The sequence below is a fragment of the Canis lupus genome, chromosome 20 (assembly GCF_048164855.1).
Source record: "Canis lupus baileyi chromosome 20, mCanLup2.hap1, whole genome shotgun sequence".
Lineage (NCBI taxonomy): Eukaryota > Metazoa > Chordata > Mammalia > Carnivora > Canidae > Canis > Canis lupus.
This window is the reverse complement of record NC_132857.1, coordinates 45,278,711-45,304,110: the sequence shown is the minus strand read 5'-3', so window position 1 is coordinate 45,304,110 and position 25,400 is coordinate 45,278,711. Positions and strand designations below refer to the sequence as shown.

The 25,400-nt window shown below is 36.6% G+C and overlaps 1 protein-coding gene across 1 annotated transcript in view; it reads right to left on the bottom strand.

Annotated features, from left to right (window-relative positions):
• Nucleotides 1-25,400, bottom strand: part of THSD7B (thrombospondin type 1 domain containing 7B) — a 725,689-nt gene that overhangs the window by 172,193 nt on the left and 528,096 nt on the right. The window contains exon 14 of the mRNA XM_072789046.1: nucleotides 12,812-12,990. Within this exon, the coding sequence (XP_072645147.1) occupies nucleotides 12,812-12,990 (179 nt within the window). The remainder of the gene's footprint in view (nucleotides 1-12,811; nucleotides 12,991-25,400) is intronic.

Sequence of the window (25,400 nt, the reverse complement as noted above, 5' to 3'; positions counted from 1 at the left end):
AATGTTAAAAAGAGTAAAATTAAGAGTATACAGTGGGCATTTTAGTTCACTCCTCAAAATATATTCCATCCCAGGTGATTCTCTAGTTTCAAAAAGAGCTCCTCAACTGCTATACACTAGCTTCTCAAGGTGTAATCTGCAGACCCAGAGCTTTGCCCCACTCTGGGAGCTTGTTAAAACCACAGTCTCTTATCCTCTTCCCCCCAGACCTACTCAGTCAGAGCCTGCATTCTAGCAAGATATGTCATATAATTCACATGTACATTAAAGCATTGCCCTGCCACATCAGTGTCCCTTAAGTGGATTTAAGATGTGCTTGAGACATTGAGTCTAGGATCTCAGACCATTCACTCTTGCCATAGACAGCTTTAAACACATATTCTAGTTTGCCAGATAAGCATTACTGATTGTGCCATGAAATTAAAAAAATAATAATAATAAAAGTTTGGAAAGTTCTTGATTGAGCTAATCAAGTCATCTCATGACTCCTTCCAGAGATGGCTTAGGAGTGAACACAAAATCCAACTTCAGCCAAGGAAGCATGAGGTAGTCTTTCAGGGGAATGAGGGAGGCTCTGGGAAAATTTTGTTGTTCGTAAGTTCCCTCAAAGAGACACTCTCTTATTTTTCTGGTTGTTACTGCATCAGGAGGCTATGCCTGAAACTGCTGATGGCAGTCTTCCTAAAATCCTGAGGATGAAATCAATATCAAAGATGACAAAGCAGAGAGATTGAGAGCAACTATATTCTTGAAAATAGTGCTGAGCCACAGAACCAACCAGTCTATATCACCACTAGATTTCTTATTACATGAGATAATATATTTATTTTTTCAGCCAATTTGGGTTGAGCTTTCCATTAGTTGCAAATCATCTTAATATAGAAAAGGAATGGATATTTTTGCTGATTGGGTCCAAATTGCTTCATGCATTTTTAAAGGTAAAGCAGCTCTGATACCATAAGCATCTAGAGTATTATCTCTAATTCCAACCTATCCAACCATTCACTTGAGCTTCCAGGAATGCAAGTTCCCAGTGGAAACTGAACAGGGGTGTTGTAATGAGTATAGATGAGATCTCCTTATGGCATAGCATTTATGCTCAGTGTTTACCAAATGAATGAATGATGGCACAGGTGCACAGAATTAAAGTTGCCTTTCAAAACATTTATAATTACCTTGAGTTCCATTTTATTTTTACCTCATCTCTTTCTGAAAGCTACCAGGGCTCATTAAAAAAATTACTGTTGCTAAGAAGTCCCTATCAACATCATACACTTAGGTAATCTTACTTGCTACATTTCTCTAGGTCTCCTCCCAGTGTCCCTAGTTATACGGCATATATTTGAATAATTCAAAGTAAAGCATACTAACTACCATATCGTATCACTCCAAACCATGGGTCTGTCCAGTATCTTATGTTTTTCTGCATATTCAGGGGTATTTGCACAGTCAGTAGGTAAGTCCCCTTATGCCTAAGGAAAAGGGAGTTGCTGGAGGCCATATGTTCATTTAAATCATCTCCCTGAAGAGGTTTCTTCCTCATGGTGAAGGTGATTCTCCCCTTTAACGGTACAGGGAGATTCACTGTCGGAATAGTGTTGCAGAATGAGGTCACAGTGCCCCTTACTTGTTTTCCTAGAGAATAGTGAATATGTAGTATACACCTGTGTCACTGATATTTCTTACTGCACTTTCACCATGAATATACCAACTTCCTGGCCCTTTAGGTGTGAAAAAAAACTTGGGCATAGGTTTTGCAAGTCTCCTAGAGTTCCCAGAAAGCTTCAGTTTTGGTGGCTGCCATGGTTTCTGGCTTAATAACACACCTCTTACTGGTTTTTACCCTCCCTGGAGTACTTCTTATTTTCTTCCCTAGTGGTGCTCCCTGCACTTGAGAAATATAATTCTTATTTTTGAATCCTGTCTGAAGTCTGCTTCTGGGAGAACCTAATCTAAAACCTCATCATCACTTTTTAAGGTGCTCATCCAGTACCAGGGAGTATACCTGTTTTAGGGGTAGCATTGAGAGACAGCCAAAAATTAAAATCAAAAGGAAATCAAGTAGTAAGAAAAGGAGAACCAAGGAGAGGTAAATGGAAGAAGCGTGGGTAAATAGGTGGTCAGGTAAGACACTCTTAGAAAGTGAATTTGAGCAAAGATTTAAAAAAAATATATATATATATAAAACTATGCACTTATCACAATGTCTTTTTAAATGAACAAAATGTAAACTTTTGGATCTGCAGTGACTTAAATACAATTGTGTTCCCTTGCTCCAAAACAGAGCAAAGCAATAGCAATTTCACTCTGTGTTATTACCATTCTAGTTTATGACACATGGAACCTGCTGGCCTCCATTTGACATACAGGGCATTGGAGAGTCGGCACAACTCAAACTTCTTCCCTAATATTGCTACTCAAATCAATTTACCTTCAGATCCAAGGGTGACAAGATTGTTGTCTATTAGGATGGAAGATGGCTTTGGACAACCCTTCTGCTATTAGAGAATATTCTTTGGAGGCAGACTTTGCAATTGGATCTGTACTTTCATGCTTTCAGCACAGGTAATAAGCAGTGTCCCTTACCTTGCCATCTAAGAGAAAGATTTCTCTCAGGGAAGATAGTGACAACTCCAAATGGCCTTGGGCAGTCTATATTTAAATAGCAGTGGAGCAGGACTTTATTTTTTTTTTTTAAAGATTTTATTTATTTATTTATTTATTTATTTATTTATTTATTTATTTATTTATTTATTTATTTATTTATTTATGAGAGACACAGAAAGGAGAGAGAGAGAGAGAGAGGCAGGCAGAGACACAGGCAGAGGGAGAAGCAGGCTCCATGCAAGGTGCCTGACGTGGGACTCGAACTGGGATCTCCAGGATCACACCCTGGGATGGCGCTAAACCACTGAGGCCCCCCCCCCCCCCCCGACTCCGGGCTGCCCTGGAGCAGGACTTTAATCCAATGTGGAGGGAATTTGATGAATAGCTTCCAGAAAGAAGGCAACAGAGTAAATCCAAATATCTAACATCATTAAAGAGTGGTGAGTGTTTGGTGACTTGCAAATTGAAAGTCAATTTTTGTTAAAAGACAGCATGTTAGACAACCACTTGATTTATATGATCAGCCTTAAAAGGTGAGATTCTCACTCTCTATGAGAAAGCCTGTATGAGTGCTGTTGAGGAGCCAGCAATAGAGAAGTGGCTCTTACCTCCTGACTCTTAAGCAGCTTCCCCGGCCTGAGGGTCTTGCTAACTTGAAAGGGATTCTGAACTCAGAGACATGTGTTTCAGGCAAGATCATTAAATGTCTTATTAACTATATTACGTAGTTTGCACTTTATCCTGAAGGTAACAAGAGACCCATTAAAAGTTTTATGTATGGGCAGATCTGTGATTTAGGAAGTTCACAGTGGCTGCTGTGTAAGGAATGGGGTGTAGGGGTGGTGGGGGTGGATTAGAGACAGAGGAAATATAATGCTTATAATGGTTGTTTAGAAAAGAGGTGAGCAGAATTTGGCCAGGAGGCAGTGCTTGTATACTTGTTCTCTTTGGGAAGGCAGATGTGACTCTAGGGTAGACACCAGTCACAGATATGCCTTGAGAGAACACGTGCTGAGATAAACATTTAATGTATCTATATGACTTCCACACCACTTTTCATGATGCCAGACAGGTCATATTCCAGGTCATTATCTAGAAGTCTATAGTATCTCTGTTTAGGACAATCTGAGATAATTTACAAGTTAAAAAGAAATGCCATATTTCTGAAGTTGAATTTATATTCATATCCTATGACAGGAATTCTACTCTTAGGTATGTACTCAATAGAAATGCACACATATGAGCACCACAAGATGTGTAGAGGGATGATCATGGCAGTGTTATTTCTAATAGCTCCAAATGTCCAACCATCAACAATAAAAATAGGTAAGATGGGTGAACACAGTAATGTGATATACATAAAGACATAACAGAGCAATGAAAATGAAATATTAGCACAAATCACAACATGGATAAATATCACAAACATGATGAGAAGGAAAAGGCAGGCACAAGGAGTACATAGTGCAAAATTGATTTATGTCAAGTTTTTTTTCCAAGTTTTTTTTTTTTTTTAATGATAAACTATAGTGAAGTGGCAAAGTATACCATTAAAGTATACCACCTAAAATATGCCTCTTTTTGGCATATTGATTCTTTTAATCTAGTTATTTTTAAGAAACTGCAAGCACAGGAGAAGCTGTGAAAACCAAGTAGAAGTTAGCCTGTTATAAGAGATATTTACATGTATAAAGAAAACCTCCATTTGTAAGGATACCTCCCTCTCTGTACCAGGAAAGGGGGTATGACTCAATCTCTAGAAACTCTTATCAATGGAGAAAGCAACAACTTAAAATATGCATAACAACCTTACTTGTGTTTACTGTGTTTTCTCTGTAACCTGCCATGACTCACTCCCCAATCCCAACATCTTCTTTGTCTTTAGTTGAAGATGGTATTTAAGGTGATGACTTCTGGCCATCTGGAAATCAGGGAGTTATTCAGTATCCCTGGGTCACTTCCATGCATACAAGACGTATATTGTTATTAAACTTTTGTTTTTGTCCTGTTAATCTGTCCCATGTGATTTTAATTCTTAGACCAGCCAGAAGAATCTTGAAGGATAAAATAAAAAAAATTTTCCTCCCCAATAATAGTGTTGGAAATCTGAATAGTAGTTCTATTTGGTGAGAGGAAGGTGGTAATAAGAAAGATGGAGCAAAAGGGGGGCATCTGAGATATTGATAACTGAAAATTCACAGAGCTTTACTCATAACGATTTGGCTTATCTTTCTGTTATACTCCTTAACAAAAATATTTATAAAAATAAGGATGTAAAGAATCACAAATTCATAAGGAATTAGTCACAAATATACGTAAAGCTATGTTCCTTTCCGCCACTAAAAAAATGCAGTGCTGAACAGGATGTTTAGAAATAAAATAAATTAGGTTTCCCATACAGGAAGCAGTGATAGCAGCTTTTACAATGTATCTAATCTGAGTTATTACAACGAAAATGTTTGACTACAAATGTTCAAGTAGCTAAATGCAAAAAGAGAAGCGATAAATGCATAAATTAGTTCTAGCAATATGGTATAGCTGAAAGCAAATGGAGTTGGAAACACAAATTATGTGTTAAAAGAATAAAGTGTTAAAGGAAAAAGAATCTTACCTAACATTTTTCAAGCACCTACTATATGCCCAACAACGAGATAGAAAGTTTGTGTTTTCATTTTATATTCATACAGTAATTTTATGAAGGTGTTGGCATTATTATGCCCATTTGACAGATTATGAAATTGAGACTCAGGTTAAATAATTCTCTCCTGTTCCCACAGCTAAGAGATGACAGGGCAGCATTTGATCTCGATGTCATTGACTCTTAACCTCTTCTATGTATCAGTGGGTGGATTTGGGCAAGTCATTACACCTCTGTAAGCCTCAGTCTCCTCTTCTGTCAAGTGGGAGGGTCCTCCCAGATCTGCTTTGAGTATCAAACAAATAGTTGTGTTCATTGTTTAGCTTAGAAAGGGCAGCCTGAGTCAACTGCAAAGAAAATCTTTTCCAGAGCTGAACTCAGCAGAAAAGGTAGCCTCAGTGGCAAGAATCTCAATTCTGGCAGCGTTTACCAACTTCCCTGATCTGAAGAGCCAGCAAAACCAAACCGTTGTTAACAAATACACATTCCTGGACCCGCTGTAACTGTGCAGGCCACAGTCTCCAGAGCAGGGTCTGGGGAAACCGTCTTTATATCACTCTCCACCCCCATGGTGATTATTCTGTTATGATCAATAAAAGTTATGAAACAATGAACTCTGGATTTCAAAATATTTAAATAAGCTTCTCTGAGAAACTATATTTATCCTGACTCTTAAGTCATGTAGAAAAAAATAAATCATGATTTCACTAATGCTTTCCTGTAGGGATCTATTACAGGATCCAGGTAACTTGCTTTCTGGTAACAATATTGGCATAAAGCTTAAAAAATCTAAACGGGATAAACTTCAATTCATAGGTGAGTCCTGAGGATCTAATATACAGCACAGTGATTATAATCAACAATACTGTAAGCTTCAAAGTTGCTAAGAGACTAGGTCTTAATTGTTCTCACCACAAAAAGGAAATGATAACTACGTGACATGGGAGATGTGTTAGTTAGCGCCTTGATAATCACATTTCAATATATAAATGTATCAAATTGGTACACAGTACATCTTAGGCTTATATAATGTTAAATGTCAAATTATATCTCAAAGAGCTAGAGAATTAGTATGCCATTAAAATTTTACTTTCAAGTAGATATTCAGCAAGTTTTTTAAAGGTGTTACACTCCCATCATTTCAATTTAATTTTATAAAAAGTATGTTTATAAAATCAAATCTTGAGGTTAAAGTCAAAACCACATTCTTTCAATACCTGAAAAAAAGAGAGAAACTTCCACTCTGTATTTAAGGCTTTAGGACAGAATGATTCAAGAAGGATATGAAAAGTAGGATATGCCACTATTTTTCTAGAAAAATACTTGAGAACTGCTACTTTAAGTACTTGGTTAAGAAGATAGTTTTATAAAATTGTAAACATAGATGATGTGATTTCCTACTGAAGCTGATGTTATCCAATGTAATATTTCAGGACTTCAGGAGTTAAGGGACCAAGGATAATATGAGGTATGGGAACATAGTGAAAGTGTTACGAAGACCAAATTTGACAAAATTTGCTTGCTTCATAGCTCTATGGCTGTCCCTAGCCAGTCCTAGTGTTTCTGCCTAGAGACAGTATAGGGGCTAAGGGCAGGCTGCCCCAAGATGGGCTACTTTGCCATGAAAATTACTGTAAGCTGAAAGCAATCAAGACCCTACAGGCTCAAGAGAACTTCACAGAAGAACCTAAATTGGAGGTCTTTCTCAGAATAAGTATTATTCTCAGAGATTAATTTTATTGGAGTGACTCATCTATAAAGCAGGGCAAACATCTAATTACCAAACATCCGCTCTTCTTATCACCCTGTGAATTTCATTCCTTTCCTCTAAAGTCCCAGACTACAGTCCCCCTTTCCCTTAGTTCAGAATGACATGCATACCTCATATTGCCTATCTTTGGGATTTCCATGTCTGTGTGGATTCCCCGTACATGCAGTACTAAATTTGATTTTCTCTTGTTAATCTCCCTCAAATGAATTCCATTCTTAGTCCAGCTAGAAGGACCCTTGAAGAGGAAATGAATTCTTGCTCCCTGACAATAGCATTAGGAACATTTACTAAGCCAGTTTAATAAAGACCATTCTAGAGGTACATAAGATCATCTTGAATAAGAATTAAAAGTGATTTTGAGTACTTGCAGAGTAGCAATACCCAATATTAAACACAGTAAAATTCAAGACAGTGGACAACAGGTATAAGAAAATTGCTTTCATGAGTGATTTTGGCAGCTCTCAAGAAAAATGATCAAAGTTCCAAAACATTTTAATAAGCCTGAGAGCTATTACTTTGGAATGATCAAGAATAGTTTATGTGTAGACACAAATGTCCAGGGGTGGGGGAAGAGAAATTTCTTAAGAAAAACAATTTTTCTTGGGAGACGGTGACAGGGCAAGAACAGAAAAGAAAAATTGCATCCCTTCTGAGCTCTACTCAGCTCAATTAGTGAGCTATCAAGCCTTTGGGGTTGGCACACAGACATAAAGGATAAACAAATGGAAAAGCACTAGACCCTAGGAGCTAGATTGTGCTGCTTCTGGGATGGAGTGTAGTGTACTTAGGTTTTGGAATAACTACTACTGTGTTGGGGAGAGATGAAATCTTCTAGGAGTATCTGCCCTATTGAATCCTCCCAAGTAACCCTGAGGAAAGAATCACTGCGCTTCCCTTAATTCTATGGCATATGATATTTCATACTTAAAATCTTATCAAAGGTGCAAAAACCAACACCCCTCCCCACACAAGAATGGTATACCTGAATGTACTTAATCATGGATAAGCCTGGGCTGTCTTCAATATTAATGCTTGAGAACAGGACTTCTTACTGCATTACAGTCTGGGTCTCCTGCCAAAGTACTAAGTCCAAAGTGAGCAGGACACTGCCAGGAATGATTTGGACTAGCCTAGAATGAGTGATAGTTCTGCTGGTGGAAAAGAAGCAAAAAGCCAAAACTGGTTAACTCAAATTAAAGCTTAAGCGTAGCCATATTTTTCTGGGTAAACCGGCATTCAGATAGAGTGACAGTTCCCACCGTAATATGCTACTATTAATGTAGTATCGAATGAGCATAAGCTCTTTCTCTTTAGCAACCTTTTTTTTTTTCTTTTTTTCATCCAAAAGCCTCTTCTAAGGAAGAAACATTCATGCTAAAATATTTTTATGTATCTTTGGGAAGAAAGTATTTTTAAAAACATTATTGGGGACCCCAGGTGGCTCAGCGGTTTAGAGCTGCCTTCAGCCCAGGGCTTGATCCTGGAGACCTGGGATCGAGTTATGATCCTGGAGACCTGGGATCGAGTCCCACATTGGGCTCCCTGTATAGAGCCTGCTTCTCCCTCTGCCTGTGTCTCTGCCTCTCTCTCTCTCTGTCTCTCATGAATAAATAAATAAAATCTTCAAAAGACAAAAACAAAAACATTACTACCCTGCTATGAAAAATAAAATGCATCATATTCATTTCCAATTTTAGACCATTTCTCTTTTAGGGAAAAGACACAACTTTAAAATAGCAATTGTTTCTAAAAAACACACATATTCAATTTATATACTCTCATTCAGTTGCGAACTTAATCAAAACTCTTTCAAAAATGTATTTAAGTAGACAGCATACATTTTTTAAGAGTATAGGTAATGAATCTCAATGTATGATTTTTTTCCACATCTACACTGTGAACACACAAGATTTGCAACCTATAAACAAAGGATTATTTTCTAGAACTCTTGTCTTCAGTCATATGAAGAACTCATAAGGGGAAATATAAGTCCAACAGAGCTTTAATGTCCCTATATTTAAGCTTCTATTAAGGAGAAGTTCAAAAGAAAAAAAAAAGCAAAAATAAACAGTATAAATAATCTACTCAAAATATTATAGGCTGTGAAAAAATTAAAATGTATTATGTATTTTATTATGCAAAGGAGAGTCAAGGGCATCAGCCAACTGACCTGATAATCCAATAAACTGTTTAGAAGTTTTCTGCCTTGATAAGAGTTTTGGGTAAACTGTATGCCAGAGCTACTTAGCATCACAAATATACTTAGCAGAAAGCTATTCAAGTATTGCCGTCATTTTGGCACTTCTAGAGAAAAAGCTATCACATTGATAGGTTTGGGTTTAAAAGAGAGGCTTTTTATGAGAGATTATAAAAATTGATTCCACTAACAGGTTCAGAACAGTTTATGATCTTGTGTATATAACACCAACCTCCCCCCACACACACACACACTTTTTTTTTTTTTTTTTTTTTTTTTTTTTTAAATCACTGAATTAGATTTCAATGGGCAGTCAACATCCAGGAGTTTTCAGACAAATCCTGAAAGACTTTTGGGGTAATAATAGTTTGGAGGTTACTTTTTTCTTCCAGAAGGACTAATGTTTTTGAGGATTTGAATGACACATCAGAGCACAGGAGACCAGGGTTCTAACATTTTTTCTATGGAACTAACCACCCACTCCTCCAGAGAAAAGGCTTCTTTTAAAATAAAGCATCTAGTATATGTAATCTGACAATACACAAGGTAGTTCACTAAAGGCTGGAATGAGTTACAAAAGTAGAAAGACTTTGTCTTCAAAAGACCTCTCGTCCTAAAGAGAAACGGAGAAGAATGAATAAGCATATGTAGGTATACTGACATTTACGTAGGCATATATGTTATATATACACACACACAAGTTGTATATATGTTTACAGATACACTTATGGACAATATATTTAGCTCAATCTGACATATACAGAATTTTCCTCTTGTACAGGTACTAAAGATATGTGCCTCTCTTACTGTTAAAATGTGGTTATATATTTTTCTAAGCTCTTACTTATGTGAATGGAACAGAGAACATTAACCTGGTTCTAAAAATAGGAAAAAATAAATTTAAACCTGAGAACCAATTGGAAAGGAGACAAATAACCTAAGGCCAGTAGTAAAATTTAACTTTACAAACAAGCCTCAGTGGGTGTACCTTTAACTGGATCACAGCTTATAGAAACAAATAGCAATCTTTTCTAAAGAAGACTTGCGGTAAATAATGTAAGCTGGGGAATATTTCCTCAATAATGAAAATTCCTGTCAACCCAATTTTTTTCAGTTAAGAAAATATGGATAACTTTAAACAGATTTCCATATAGTATGTAATGTGCACACACACACACATACATACACACACAGGGGCTGCTATTGGATTTAAGAACAAATATATAATGAAGTCAGCAAAGATAGCTTTCCACAAATCTTAAGGTAAAAGTGTGCCTACTTTGAAAAAGGAATTTCTCTAAGTAGAATTCTGTCTAAATTTAGAATTTTTTTTACAATAAAATTTACTATTTACAATAGTATTTTACAATAGTATTCTCCTTATAAATAAGAGGGAAGCCTTATTACTTAATGCCCCTATCAATTAACTTATGTTAAAATACAAAGTATGGATTAGGGTGAAGTTTTTCCAATTTAAGTTGAATTAAGCCACACACGTGCTAGACATCTGAAACCTCATTATAGCAGTATATATACCACAGTAAATTTGAGTTCTCATTAAATCCTAGGATTCGTTTCAAAGCATAAACAAATGTCTCTGGAATGCCAAAATTCCCTTCTTGAACTCAAGAGTTAGAAATACCTCTTGCAGACGGCCCCATCCTCACATAATTTTCACTGATGGAAATTATCTAAGTTATCCTTAAAAGTTGGGCTTATTTTTTTTTTTTTTTAGCTTGTACTACTTCTGAAGGTTACCAGTTTTATACGTCAATCAAGCATTTTCAAAAAAGTTTCCTTTAAGTCACAACAGCTTGACAAGTATCTTCATCTTCTTTATACTCTCAAATTTGATAGACACACTTCTACACATTTGCCTTTGCATACTGAAAATAGTCTTCAATGAAGTCTGCACTCCAAAGAAGTCCCTTTAATCCCTTGCTAATTTCCTATTTCATATAATTAGCATATTAAAAACTGGTGTTTAGCATAATTGTTATTAAGGTTTAGCTTTCATTGAAGATTTTGAGAAAGAATAAGAATTACCATGCATTGTTTATAAATTCTTAGCAGTGATTTTCCATTTTAAATGCCTAGAAAATCCTCTAGGGAGGGTCAAATAGTCCTCAGACATAGAAGTCACTTGAAAATCTTCCTTGTAATCATAAAACTGTCTTATATATTTCTTTGTACTAAAGTAAGGCTTATCTCTTAGACCACCTCTGCTTTGTCTATTTCCCTCCTGTTTTTATTAATCATATCTTAATCTTCCCTTCACCAAACTACTATATCTGTGGTGTTTAGGGGGTTTCTTTGCTTGTTTTTGCAACCTCTATGTTGATTTTATGATCCTCTGCCTTGTCTTTCCCCATAGGTTTGCATTAGCTTTGAGAGAAGAAACTATGATCACTATTTTACCATAAAACCTTAAAAAAAGAAAACACTCTGCCATCTTAGAACAGAAATATTCCTTGGTGGAATGGTAATTTTTCACTTTTCAATGAGCTATGGGTCTTTTAACAAAACTTTAGGGGAAAAAAAATAGGTCGAGATACTGGCCTTAATTGACACCTGATATCTTGTGTCATGTGTTTGTATGCTTTTCAAATTAATTAAGAATAGACACATGGATTTCCCTTCCATTCAACAACCTGTATAGAAAATCTAATCAAAAGGAGGTATCATAGTGCAGAAATAAATAGAATTATAATAGATGCCTATGCAGCTATTCTGTTCAAATATCTGCAGGATCACACTTTTCACAGCTTTAAAAATAAGGAATTTTCAACTATCATCAATTTATGCTCTATCTATTCAATTGATTAAAAAAATACATATTGGTCCTAATCTGATAGCCACTATGTAATCATGGGAGAAATTTGTGGTCTTTATTATGATTCTTAACTAAATCTTCAGCTCTGTTACATAGGAAAAGCCAACTAACAAGATCTAACAAAAGTTTGCCTGGGATGGTAATTTTATTAGACATCTATCTATATGGAAGGGTATCCTTCAGGGTTCCATTTATGAAAATGGCTTTGACTTTGGGGAAATAGGTAGAGAAATAGGTCAGAAAAGATATGAAAAACCGGAAACTTTGGTGTTGTTGAGAAGAAAAAATTTAGATGAAGAGTTTGGTGATGGAAAATAGTATTCCATTTTTAGAATACATGGATGAAACTACTAACTCTACTTATCACCGTAAAGTACTAGACATTCTTCCTACATTAGTATTTATATATTTTTAATACTTAAATATATGTATTTATATGTATAAATATATATATACAAACAAATTACTTTTATAATATGAATAATCAAATTACACTTCAAGACCATATAAAATCAGTTGGATTATTTCTTGTAAACATTATTATTGCTAGTAACACCAAGTTGGTCTCTGCATTACGTAGGAGTGGGCAAGGTTTCTATTACTAACTCTGTTATATTACTTTATGTCCTCTTAACCCTTCTTCTGAGCTTGTGATGACTTTTTATGAGCTACTTGTAACAAGACAATGACTTCAATTTCCATGAGAAATAATCAAGTGGGTAATTTTTTTTTTCAATTTTTTTGTTGTTGCTTCATACACTTTACCTGATTCTTGAGATCCAGTCTGGGACATGGGCGACCCCCATTGTAAGGTTTTTCTTTTAGCCATTTGGACCGAATTCTCACTCCAATCCCACAAGATGAACTGCAAGACCCCCAACTAGACCAGTCGCTTAACTTGCAATCAAAAGGGCATGGGATGACACATTCTTCTTGAATATAACCTGAAAGAAAAAGATTTATGTAAAGGGAGGAAAGCCTAATCAAAATGTACTGATCGAATTTACTTATTTACAGAAAGTAAATAATTACAGCTCAGATTTTTCAACAATGTCACTGCAATGGCTTCAGTGATTTTTCTGTTCAAATAAACAAAGATTTTAAGAGACAGGTACAAATTGTTAGGTTTGCATTCCAAATTTGTGCCATCTAACACTTTATAGCCAATTCTGTGAAGGAAGAGCAAAGTAGTTAGTCCTGCTTTCTGTTAGGAAGAAATAGTGTTTCAAAGCTAATGATGGCACTATCTCCCCTCATTGAGCCTTGGGTTCTATATAATTCTCACAATTCTCCATGTGGGACAGAGTGTATAGGAGAGTCCATCTCTATTAGTATCTGATCTGCAAGGCTTTCACTAAGAGAGCTCTTGATTCTCACTTTATGGCTTGGAGGTGGAAGAAGTACAGAGTGGACCAAAAATTAGGAAGAACAGGATATTATTTACCAACTACGGGAAGAATGAAAGATTGCATGATGAGATTATACTGGAATCAAGAGGCATGGGTAGACATGTACAGGCAGATGTTCTAGCTTTACCTAGACTTACACCTAATCCCAGTCCACTTCTTGCTATAGTCTTTCTCCGGATGATCTCATAATTTAACTATTACCTTTACTAATTATTACCAAATACATATTTCCTATGTTAATCTTACTACTAACTTCTCTAAGACCTACAGATCCACTCCTATTGGATTCCTAATTATCTTCAAATTCAACATATCTAAAACTGAAACCATCAATTTCCTTTAAAAACTGCTAATTCTCTTGTATCATTCATCTTAATTAAGTGCAACATATTTGATCCCTGTACCTGGTGTGCATGCCTGTATAATTTAATCCCTTTAAGTGTGGGCAAGACTTTGAATATAATGGGATGCCACTCCCATGATTAGGTTATGGTATATAGCAAAAAGGAAGGGAATTTGCCAATTTAATAATATGTCATATTAGTTGATTTTGAGATGATCAAAAAGGAAGATTGGGAGATTAGCCCAGGAAAGTAGCATAAGAAGACCCTGAACTCACCTCCTCTGTGGACATACAAATCTACACCTAGTTATATAGCAATTCCTCCTGAAAAACCGTGGCTGATTGAAAACCTTCTGCCCCAAAAAAGGTAGACCATGTAGAGAATGGCAAGACAGATGGTGACATGGTAGCTAAAGAAACCCCACAAGTAATGCTGGGAAGTACAGTGGGAAAAGATAGTACCGAGGGACCATGAGCAGGTTCGTCTACCTGGGGCCCAGAAACAAACAAACATGGTTTTAAAAAGCAACTAGAATGAAAAGAACAGTCTTAGAACCCTGCCAAATAGGCAGATGTTAGAACTCTCTCCAGGTTGGACAGGCTGGCTAGCATTACAATATACATTCCCCTTCCATCCTGCAGACATGAGCAGGGTCCACGCATCCTAGTCAGCCTGCTACCTCAGCAACCCCTGGACCCCTACCCCCATAAGCCCTAGATTATCTGGGGCACAGAAAAAAGCCAAAGTTTATTTATTTTTTTAAAGATTTTGTTTATTTATTCATGAGAGACACACAGAGAGAGAGAAAGGCAGGGACACAGGCAGAGGGAGAAGCAGGTTCCATGCAAGGAGCCTGACATGGGACTTGATCTCGGGTCTCCAGGATCAGGTCCTGGGTGGAAGGCAGCACTAAACCGCTGAGCTACCCGGGCTGTCCAAAAGCCAAAGTTTAAAAGAGCAACTAGAATATAAAGGATTCAGTCCTTGATCTCTGCCAAACAGTGGAAGAGTTTGCTGACTCCAAGGTGGAGAGTCCGGCAAGTGCCACAGTTAATGTTCTCCTTCCATCTTGATAGTGTGGACAAAAATAGGATCCAGGCACCATAGTTGACCTACTGCCTCAGTAAGCCTTTTGTCCCTAACCAACACTAGTGCCAGCTGTCCCATCAAGGAAGCCCCATGGCAGCCCATAATGGGACACACCTGGTCAGCACTCACCGTAGCTCCAGCCATCTTGCCAAGATGGCAAAGGCACAAAGCACCCCAGAACATTCCAAGTTTGTACCACTTAGCTCCATAAAACTTGGCAGGGTGACGCCTACATGAAGTGCTTTGGGAATACCTAGCCCATTTCCATCTCTGTTCTAGCCACTGTGCCAGGATGCCTTGGTATGGCATTCCTGGGATAGACAGCCCACGCCCATATAGGCTCCAGTCACCCTGCCAGGGTACTCCTATGCAGAGTACCCTCAGACATCCAAGCTTGCATCCACTTCAACTCAGCTGTCCTAGGACAGTCCCAGCATGGATAGTCCCAGGACTCCCAGCCCACAACAGCCATACCTCCAGCCATCCAGCCAAAGTCACCAGACACACCTCTAGTTTAGGTGAAGTAGCTGTTCTGCTGAATTCATACAAACAAAAACAAAGTCAAGCAAAATGAAGAGACAGAAGAATATGTTCTAAATGGGAAAAAAAAGAGGCAAAACCTCAGGAAATGAGTAATATGCTTGATATTGAAAGTGATGGTCACAAAGGTGTATACCAGACTGGAAAGAGGAGTGGATAAATTCAGAGAGAATGTCAAAGAAATAGAAACATACAAAAATAATAATCAGAGTTGAATATAATAACTTCAATGAAAAAATACATTAAAGGGAATCAACAGAAAATTAGAAGATGCAAAAGAATGAACCAGTGATCTGGAAGACTGGGTAATGGAAAGCAGCTAAACTGAATAGCAAAGAGACACAAGGAAAATAAATGAGGATAAGTTAAGGGATCCTTTGGACAACATCATATAAACACACATAAGCATTATTTGGGGTCTTAGAGAAAAGAGAATAAAAGGCAGAAAACTTATTTGAAGAAATAGTAGCTGAAAATTTTCCTAAGCTGGGGAATAAGAGATATCCAAGCTTAGAAAGCACAAAAAGCCTCAAACAAGATGAGCCCAAAGAGGTCCATATCACAACACACAACAATGAAAGTGGCAAAGACTAAAGATAAAGAGAGTTTTATGGGGCACCTGGATGGCTTAGTTGGTTAAGTGTGTCTGCCTTCACCTGGGGATATGATCCAAGGGTACTGGGATCAAGCCCCAAATCAAGCTCCCTGCACAGTGGGGAGCCTGCTTCTCCCTCTCACTCTGTCCCTTCCTTTGCTTATGTTCTCTCTCAAATAAAATCTTTAAATTAAAAAATAAAGATAAAGAGAATTTTAAAAGCAGCAAGAGAGAAGCAACTTTATGCACAAAGGAATCTCAAGAAGTCTATCAGCTGATTTTTATTTTTTTATTTTTATTTTTTTGAAGGTTTATTTATTTATTCATGAAAGATAAAGAGAGAGAGGCAGAGACACAGGCAGAGGGAGAAGCAGGCTCCATGCAGGGAGCCTGATGTGGGACTCCATCCCGGGACTCCAGGAACACGCCCTGGACTGAAGGCAGGCACAAACTGTTAAGCCAGCCAGGGATCCCCCTATCAGCTGATTTTTAACAGAAACTTGGCAAACCAAAAAAGAGTGGCATGATTAGTCAAAGTCCTAAAGGGAAAAGAAAACAAAACAATATCCATAATTAAGAATACTCTTTTAAACAAGATCATTAATCATAATTAAAGAAGAAATAAAATGTTTTCCAAACAAAAGTCAAGAGTTCATCACCACTAAACTTACCTGAAAAGAAATTTTAAAGGAACTTCTGGGATCCCTGGGTGGCGCAGTGGTTTAGCGCCTGCCTTTGGCCCAGGGCATAATCCTGGAGTCCCAGGATCGAGTCCCGCATCAGGCTCCCTGCATGGAGCCTGCTTCTCCCTCTGCCTGTGTCTCTGCCTCTCTCTCTCTGTGTCTCTCATGAAAAAATGAATAAAATCTTAAAAAAAAAGAGAGAAAAGAAGAAGAAGAAGAAAGAAGAAGAAGAAGAAGAAGAAGAAGCAGAAGAAGAAGAAGAAGAAGAAAAAAGATGTAAAATATGACAACATGTACATGAACTATGGAGGGAAGAGTAAAAATGTTATTTTAGAATGTTTTCAAACTTAAGTGACCACCAACTTAATACAGACTGCTATATATTTAGGATGTCATATATGAATATCATGGTAACCACCAACCAAAATTTATAATAGAAACACAAAAATATAAACAGAAAAAAGCCAAGCATAAGACTACAGAAAGTCATCAATTACAAGATAAGAAAGGAGCAGAGAAGTACATAAACAACCAGAAAACAATAAGAAAATGGCATTGTGTATAAATATCAATAATTACTTTCAATGTAAATGAGCTAAATGCTGTAATCAAAATATGTAAGTTAACTGAATGGATGAAAATCAAACCCCAACTCTATACTACCCATAAGAGACTCACTTGCTATAGACCTAAAGATACATACAAACTAGAAGGGAAAGTATAGAAAAAGATATTCCATGCAAATGGAAGTGAGGGAGAAAAAAGCTGACATAGCAGAATTTATATTAGACAAAATAGCTTTAAATCAAAGATTGTTTTGGGCAGCTGGGTGGCTCAGTGATTAAGCATCTGCCTTTGGCTCAGGTTGTAAACCTGGGGTCCTGGGATTGAGTCCTGCATCAGGCTCCCCACAAGGAGTCTGCTTCTCCCTCTGCCTATATCTCTGTCTCTATGTGTCTCTCATGAATAAATAAAATCTTTAAACAAAACAAAACAAAAACAACAAAGACTATATCAAGAGATAATGACACTAAATAATGCTAAGGTGATCAATTCAGTTATAACGATTTCATATATCAAGTCATCCAACACTGGAGCACCCAAATACATAAAGCAATTATTTGAAGACATAAAAGTTGAAACTGACAATAATAGAACAATAATAAAGGACTCTAATATCCCATTTATATCAATGGATAGATAATCCAGGTAGAAAAAATGAATAAAAAGCAGTGGCTTTGGATAACACATTAGACCAGGTGGACTTAAGATATACACAGAAAATTCCATCCCAAAACACACAATACACATTCTTTTGGGGGCCCATGGAACATTCTCCGGGATAGATGTGTAGGTCATAAAGCAGGTCCCAATAAATTTAGGAAGATTGAAATCTTATCAAGCATCTATCTTTTCCAATCCCAATGGTATGAAGCTAGAAATCAATTATAAGAAAAGGACTAAAAAAAGACACATTCACATGGAAGTTCAATAATATGCTACTAAACAACCAGTGAGTCAATGGAGAAATCAAACTGAAGAAGGTTTTAAACCTGAGACAAATGACAATAAAAATGTAGTGGTCTGAAAGTTTTTGGACATTATGAAATGTATTCTAAGAAGGAAATTTGTAGTGATACAGGCTTATCTCAAGAAACAAACAAAACCAAATTATCTAATCTTATGACTAAAGAATTAGAAAATGAAGAATAAAGTAAGCCTAAAGTTAGAAAGAAGGAAATAATAAATTCAGAGGAGAAATAAAAGAGAGCTGAAAAAATAGAAAAGATAAAAAGACAAAATTGACAAACTTTAGCCAGATTACAAAAAAAGACCCCCCCAAATAAATAAAATCAAAAATGAAAGAGAAGAAGTGACAGCTGATACCACAAATACATAAAGGATCATAAGATTGTAGGCCAACAAATTGGACAACCTAGAAGAAATAGATAAATGCTTAGAAAAGGAAATCTTTCAAAACTAAATCAGAGGGATCCCTGGGTGGCTCAACAGTTTAATGCCTGCCTTTGGCCCAGGGCATGATCCCGGAGTCCTGGGATTGAGTCCCACATTGGGCTCCCTACATGGAGCCTGCTTCTCCCTCTGCCTGTGTTTCTGCCCCTCCCCCCCTTTGTGTGTCTCTCATGAATAAATAAATAAAATCTTAAAAAAAAAAAACTAAATCAGGAAGAAATTAAAAATCTGAATAGAGGGATGCCTGGGTGACTCAGTGGTTGGGGGTCTGCCTTCCACTCAGGATGTGATCTCAGGGCCCAGGATTGAGTCCTGTACTGGGCTCCATGCAGGAAGCCTGCTTTTCACTCTGCCTATGTCTTTGCCTCTCTATCTCTCTCTGTCTCTCATGAATAAATAAATAAAATCTTTTAAAAATATGAATAGATTATGAGTAATAAAACTAAATCAGTTATCAAAAAAAACCCAAAACTATAAGACAAAAGTCCAAGACCAGATGTATTTACAGGTAAATTCTATTAAACACTTACAATGCCAGCATTACCAAAGACACTATAAAAAACTACAGGCCAACATCCCAACAAACATAGATGCAAAAATCCTCAACAAAATATTAAGAAACTGAATTCAATAATACATAAAAGGATCATTCACCGTGATCTAGTGGTATTTATTCTGGGGATGCAAGGATGGTTCAATATCCACAAATCAATCAATATGATATACTACATCAATGAAACAAAGGATAAAAATGATTAGGTCCTCATCTCAATATACACAGAAAAAGCCTTTGACAAAATTCAACATCCATTTATGATAAAAACTCACAATGGAGTGGTCTTATAGGGTACGCATCTCAGCATAATTAAGGCCATATATGACAAATCCAGAGCTAACATCATACTAAACAGTGAAAAAAAAGTTTTCTGTAATGTTAGGAAAAAACAAAACAAAACAAAACAACAACAACAAAAAAAACAAGGATGTTCATTCTTACCAGCTTCATTTAACATAGTGCTAGAAATCCTAGTCATAGTAGTCAGACAAAATGGGCATCCAAATTGCTAAGAAAACATTAAATCTTCACTATTTGCAGATGACATGATGCTATACATATAAAAAAAAAACCTACAGAAGGCAACAAAAATTATTAGAATAAATGAATTCAGTAAAATTATAGGGTATGAAATAGAAATATGTTGTGTTTCTATATATTAAAAGCAAATTAGCAGAAAGGGAAATTAACAATCTCATTTATAATTGCACCAAAAAGCATAAAATACCTAAGAATAAACTGAACCAAGGAGATGAAATACTTATACTCTGAAAACTATAAAATGCTAATTAAAGAAACTGAAGATGACACAGACTAGAACATATCCCAAGCTCGTGGATGAGAAGAATCAATATTGTTAAAATGTCTATTTTAACCTCAAGCAAAGGACAGATTTAATGCAGTGCCTCTCAAAACACCAATGTCATTATTCATAATATAGAACAAATACTAAAATTTGTATGGGGCCATAAATGATTAGCCAAATAGCCAAAAGCACTCCTAAGAAGAAAGAACAAAACTGGAGTTATCATAATCCTAGATTTCAAGATTTACAACAAAGCTCTAATAAAACAGTATGGTACCAGGCCAAAAAGAGACACACAGGTCAACAGAACATTATATAGGGCAGAAAAATAAAACTATGTTTATATGATCAGTTAATCTATGACAAAGAGTGCAAAAATATACAATGGAGAAAAGATAGTTTCTTCAACAAATGGTTCTGGGAAAACTGGACAGCTACATGCAAAAGAATGAAACTGGGCCACTTTCTTACACTATATGCAAAAATAAATTCAAAATGGATTAAAGACCTAAATGTGAGACCAGAAACCATAGAACCCCTAGGAGAAAATAGAGGCAGTAATCTCTTAGATGTTGACTTTAGCTACATTTTTCTAGATAGGTCTCCTCAAGTAAGGGAAACAAGCTATTGGGGCTACAACAAAATAAAAATGTTTTGCACAGCAAAGGAATCTATCAATAAAACAATAAGGTAACCTGAATGGGAGAAGATATATGCAAATAATATGTCTGACAGGGGTAATATCCAAAATATATAAAGAACTCTTACAACTCAACACAAGAGAAAACCAAAACAAATCCAATTAGAATATAAGCAGAAGACTTGAATATTTTTCAAAAGAAGACATACAAATGGCCAAGAGATGCATGAAAAGATGTTTAATATCACTAGTCATCAGATAACTGCAAATAAAAACCCCAAAGAGACATGATCTTATACCTCTAAGAATGGCTAGTACCAAAAAGACAAGTAATAACAAATGTTGGTGAGGATGTAGAGAAAATGGAACCCTCACACACTGCTGGTGGGAATGTAAATTGGTACAACCACTGTGGAAACCAGTATGGTGTTTCCTCAAAAAATTAAAAACAGAAATACCATATGATCCAGTAATCCCACTACTGGGTATTTGCCCAGAGAAAACAAAGTAACCAGCTTGGGAAGCCATATATGCACCCTATGTCTATAGTAGCATTATTTGCAATAGCTAAAGTAAGAAAGCAACTCAAGTGCCCATCAGCTGATGAGTAGATAAATAAGTAGTGTGTATATATAATGGAATGTTATTCAGTCATAAATAAGAATGAAATCTTGCCATTTGTGACATGGATAGACCTAGAGGGTATTATTCTAAATGAAATAAATTAGGGAAAGATAAATACCACATGACTTCACTTATATGTGGATAACAACCAAACAAAAAACAAGGTAGAAACAGACTCAGAGAACAGAACTTCAGAGAACAAACCAAAGGTTTCATTGGGGAGGATAGTGAAAGGATGGGCAAAATGTGTGAAGGGGAATGGGGGGTACAAGCTTCTAGCTATGGGATGTGTAAGTCAGAAGGAAGAACTTTACAGAATAGGGAATGAAGTCAATGGTATTTTAATAGTGTTATATGGTGATAGATGGTAGCTCCACTTGTCAGCATAACATGAGAGAAGTAGTCATCAAAGCAATGTTGTAAACATGAAAATATTATGTTTTGTGTTAACTATATTTCAATAATAATTAAAAAGGACACTGTGTCCATGAAAGAGTATTAGGTGCAAAACAAATAGCTACCACAACAAGAACAAAAAAGGAGGGAGGAGTTAATCTGGGGGTGGGCATGACTTAATCAGGTGAAAACTCTTAACAGAGTTTCTGTGGAGTAAGAGATCTTCTGTTGGCCTTAAAGATGCAAACAGCCATGGAAAAAATGCCTGTGGAGTGGCCACACTTCAGGCGACTGCAAGCACCCTCCAAAATCTGAAGGCAGCCTAGGTCTGTCAACCAGTGGGAGAGCAGGGACCTCAGCCCACAGTTCTCACCAGATGAATTCTGCCAAGAATTCCAAGGGAGTTTGGAAGAGGAGCTTCCCCAAGTCATGCCTCTGCTGGCATAACTGTAGCCTGTTGAGACTCCTAAGCAGAGAATCTAGGAAAGCCATTCCTGTGCTTCTGACCCATGGAAATGGAGATAATAAATGTTTTGAGCTGCTGAGTCTTTACTGATTTACGTGGCAATTAAAAATTAACATATTATCCCCAATAAAAATCTGTTCTCTTAAACCTTCCTCTATCATTTTATTTATTTATTTTAAATATTGTTTTTTTTAAGATTATTTATTTATTTATTCATGAGACACAGAGAGAAAGAGGCAGAGACACAGGCAGAGGGAGAAGCAGGCTCCATGCAGGGAGCCCGACGAGGGACTCAATCCTGGGACCCCAGGATCAGGCTCTGGGCTGAAGGCAGCGCTAAACCGCTGAGCCACTGGGGCTGCCCCCTCTATTATTTTGTACATATATTATTAGGTATAATAAATTCCAATTGTTGAAGCATCACAGACATGGTCATTTGCTCTATAATTCCTGGTTCAAGATCTTACAGTTTCTGGCCCCGAATACCATAATATTTTCTCCACCAGTCTCCCTTTTTACTAATCATTCCTTTTGTTATTGGCCAGTCACTCCAAAGGAAAAGTAACTTTTCTAAAAGTAACTTATGGTATTCCTACTTTGAAAACCTTTGCTGATTTCCTTAAAACTAAACTGCCATCTACTTTGCAAAAACTATAAAATTCCTTACAAGAGGCTCTATAAACAAAGATTTTTGACCCTGGCTGTAAGATATATTCCCACTGCACAAGACACACTACAGATCAATTTGACCAGAATGTCATGGAATAGGACCTAGAGGAATACCAAGAGGAATCTAAAGTGTAGTCAAAGCTGAGGGCCACCTCCAGAACTCATTCTCCACCTGCCCTTCCCTCTCCTGAATCTTGAAGTATGTCCCCATAGACGAATTCATCTTCTCTAGTAATGCCCATGCGTTTCCTCATGCAGAAAAATTTTCTCCAACCGGGTTAGCCTTCCTCATTCATTACATCAGCCACTCCTTGCCAACAGAGTCAACCACCTGGTGCCACCATTTGTCTGCCGTGCCAGTCTGGCAAAACTTCAGACCTAGATTGGTCCAACTGTTTTCCTATTCTGCTTCATCCTGGATGACCAGCAGAGATGAAGAAAATGCTAACTCTACACTTGTGACACTGTTAATTTCACACTTGTGACAACCACATTCTCATACCGACTAGAGATTTTTCTGAGTTTCCTCTCACTCCCATTTCATATTACAGCTTGTTCAAACCTTTTCCACCTGTTCTCAAACTTTTAAGACCTCAACCCTTCTTTCCCAGAGAAAAACAGAAATAAGAACTCCTTTAAACTCCTGTGAATATGTCTCTACTCATTCCCATGTTTTTCTTTAGTCTACATATCATAATGGAAAAGACATCCATTTTCCTATGTAGGACACATTTTTACTGTTTAAGTTCTCTACAACTCTTTCAGGACCTTATTTCCTTGATTGTATTTTCCCCTGCCTCCCCATATGTGTGTGTCTGTGTGTTTGCATATATGTGTTATATACATATTTTAAGTTCTACATTAAACAAATAATAAAAATAAATAATATTTAAGTTCAATTTCTCTTTAATATTATAATGATTTTACACCAAACATCTAAGGGTCATCAGGAAGGATCTTTGTGAGGTTGAGAAAAATTACTCCATTTGAGGTCATTAAAAGACTAATTTTCAGGCAGCCCTGGTGGCTCAGCAGGTTAGCACCACCTTCAGCCGGGGGCGTGATCCTGGAGACCCAGGATGGAGTCCCACGTCAGGCTTCCTGCATGGAGCCTGCTTCTCCCTCTGCCTGTGTCTCTGCCTTTCTCTCTCTGTGTCTCTCATGAATAAATGAATAAAATTTAAAAAAAAAGACTAATTATCTACTGTTTAACATAATTATAATTCTATAGTTCTTTCTAAGGAGACTTAAGTACAAATTTAGGGTTAGGTACATAACAAATGCTAATGTAAGATTAAATACATACGACAAGCATTGCTTAATTTTATAGAGGAACTGAGTCAGAACATGACTCCATTTGCCACTGAATGAAAGCAGAGGACTAGTAAGTGGAATTAGTTCTCATAGCATGCAAGTTTCAAATATAAAATTCCAGGAGACTTTATATAAATAACTTTTAAAGATTTCAATCCCTGGGGTGCCTGGATGCCTCAGTGGTTGAGTGTCTGCCTTTGGCAGGTCGTGATCCTAGAGTCTTGGGATCAAGTTCCACATCAGGCTATCCATAGGGAGCCTGCTTCTCTCTCTGCCTATGTCTCTGTCTCTCTCTGTTTCTCTGATGAATAAATAAATAAAATTAAAAAGAAAAGATTTGAATCCCCATATAGAACCTATTTTAAAGTGTATTTTGAATTAGATGCTCTTTTAATGCAATGAGATTTTTAGATCATTTTCATCTATGCTTGCATGTTGAAGGATTTTAGAGAGCCTGTAGCAACACATTTTTTTTTCTTTCACCATAAGACATAAACCCAGAGGATCTCTATGAAAGTCAAGGTCATAAATTCAAGGAGTATAAAATAATTTTGAAATTCAACAGGATTAAGCAACAGTGACATTTATTTTCAGGAAAGTTTTTTTTCTTTTCTTTTTTTTTTTTTTTTTTTTTTTTACAGGAAAGTTATTTTCATGCTAAAGCATACCCCAAAGGAAAGGCCATAGTAAGAACTATTAATAATTGCATATTTTTATACCTATTTCATAATTGAAAGGATTAGCTTTACCCACATACTTAATACTTACAATTTTTGGCAACAGAATATGATCAAATGTGACTACATACAAGGTTAACCTGCCATATGAGAATTCCAAATCTTGACTATGTAAACTTCACTAATGTTTTAAAAACTCATTTACATAAAATATACCACAGAATAGCTTCACTGGCAACATTCATAGATCTAAATCCAATTGCTATGAAAGAGGCAGTTTTTCTGACAAAAATATTTTACGCTACAATTTATATGCAGAATACATTGCTTGACCATCATATTACTTGGCCCACGGATGCCTCATGTTCCACCTTAGTTATCCATATGCATATGAAGATAGGTATGAAGTAGTCATTATAGGATTATCAATAGAACATGAACCCACACTGTGATTGTAAAGTAAAAGACATTACACATAGCAGGTGCTCAAAAAGTGCCTGTTTATATTATGGATAAAGATGAACTGAATAGGATCCATTAACAGTATCTCTTATGTATATTGTAACTAAAGAA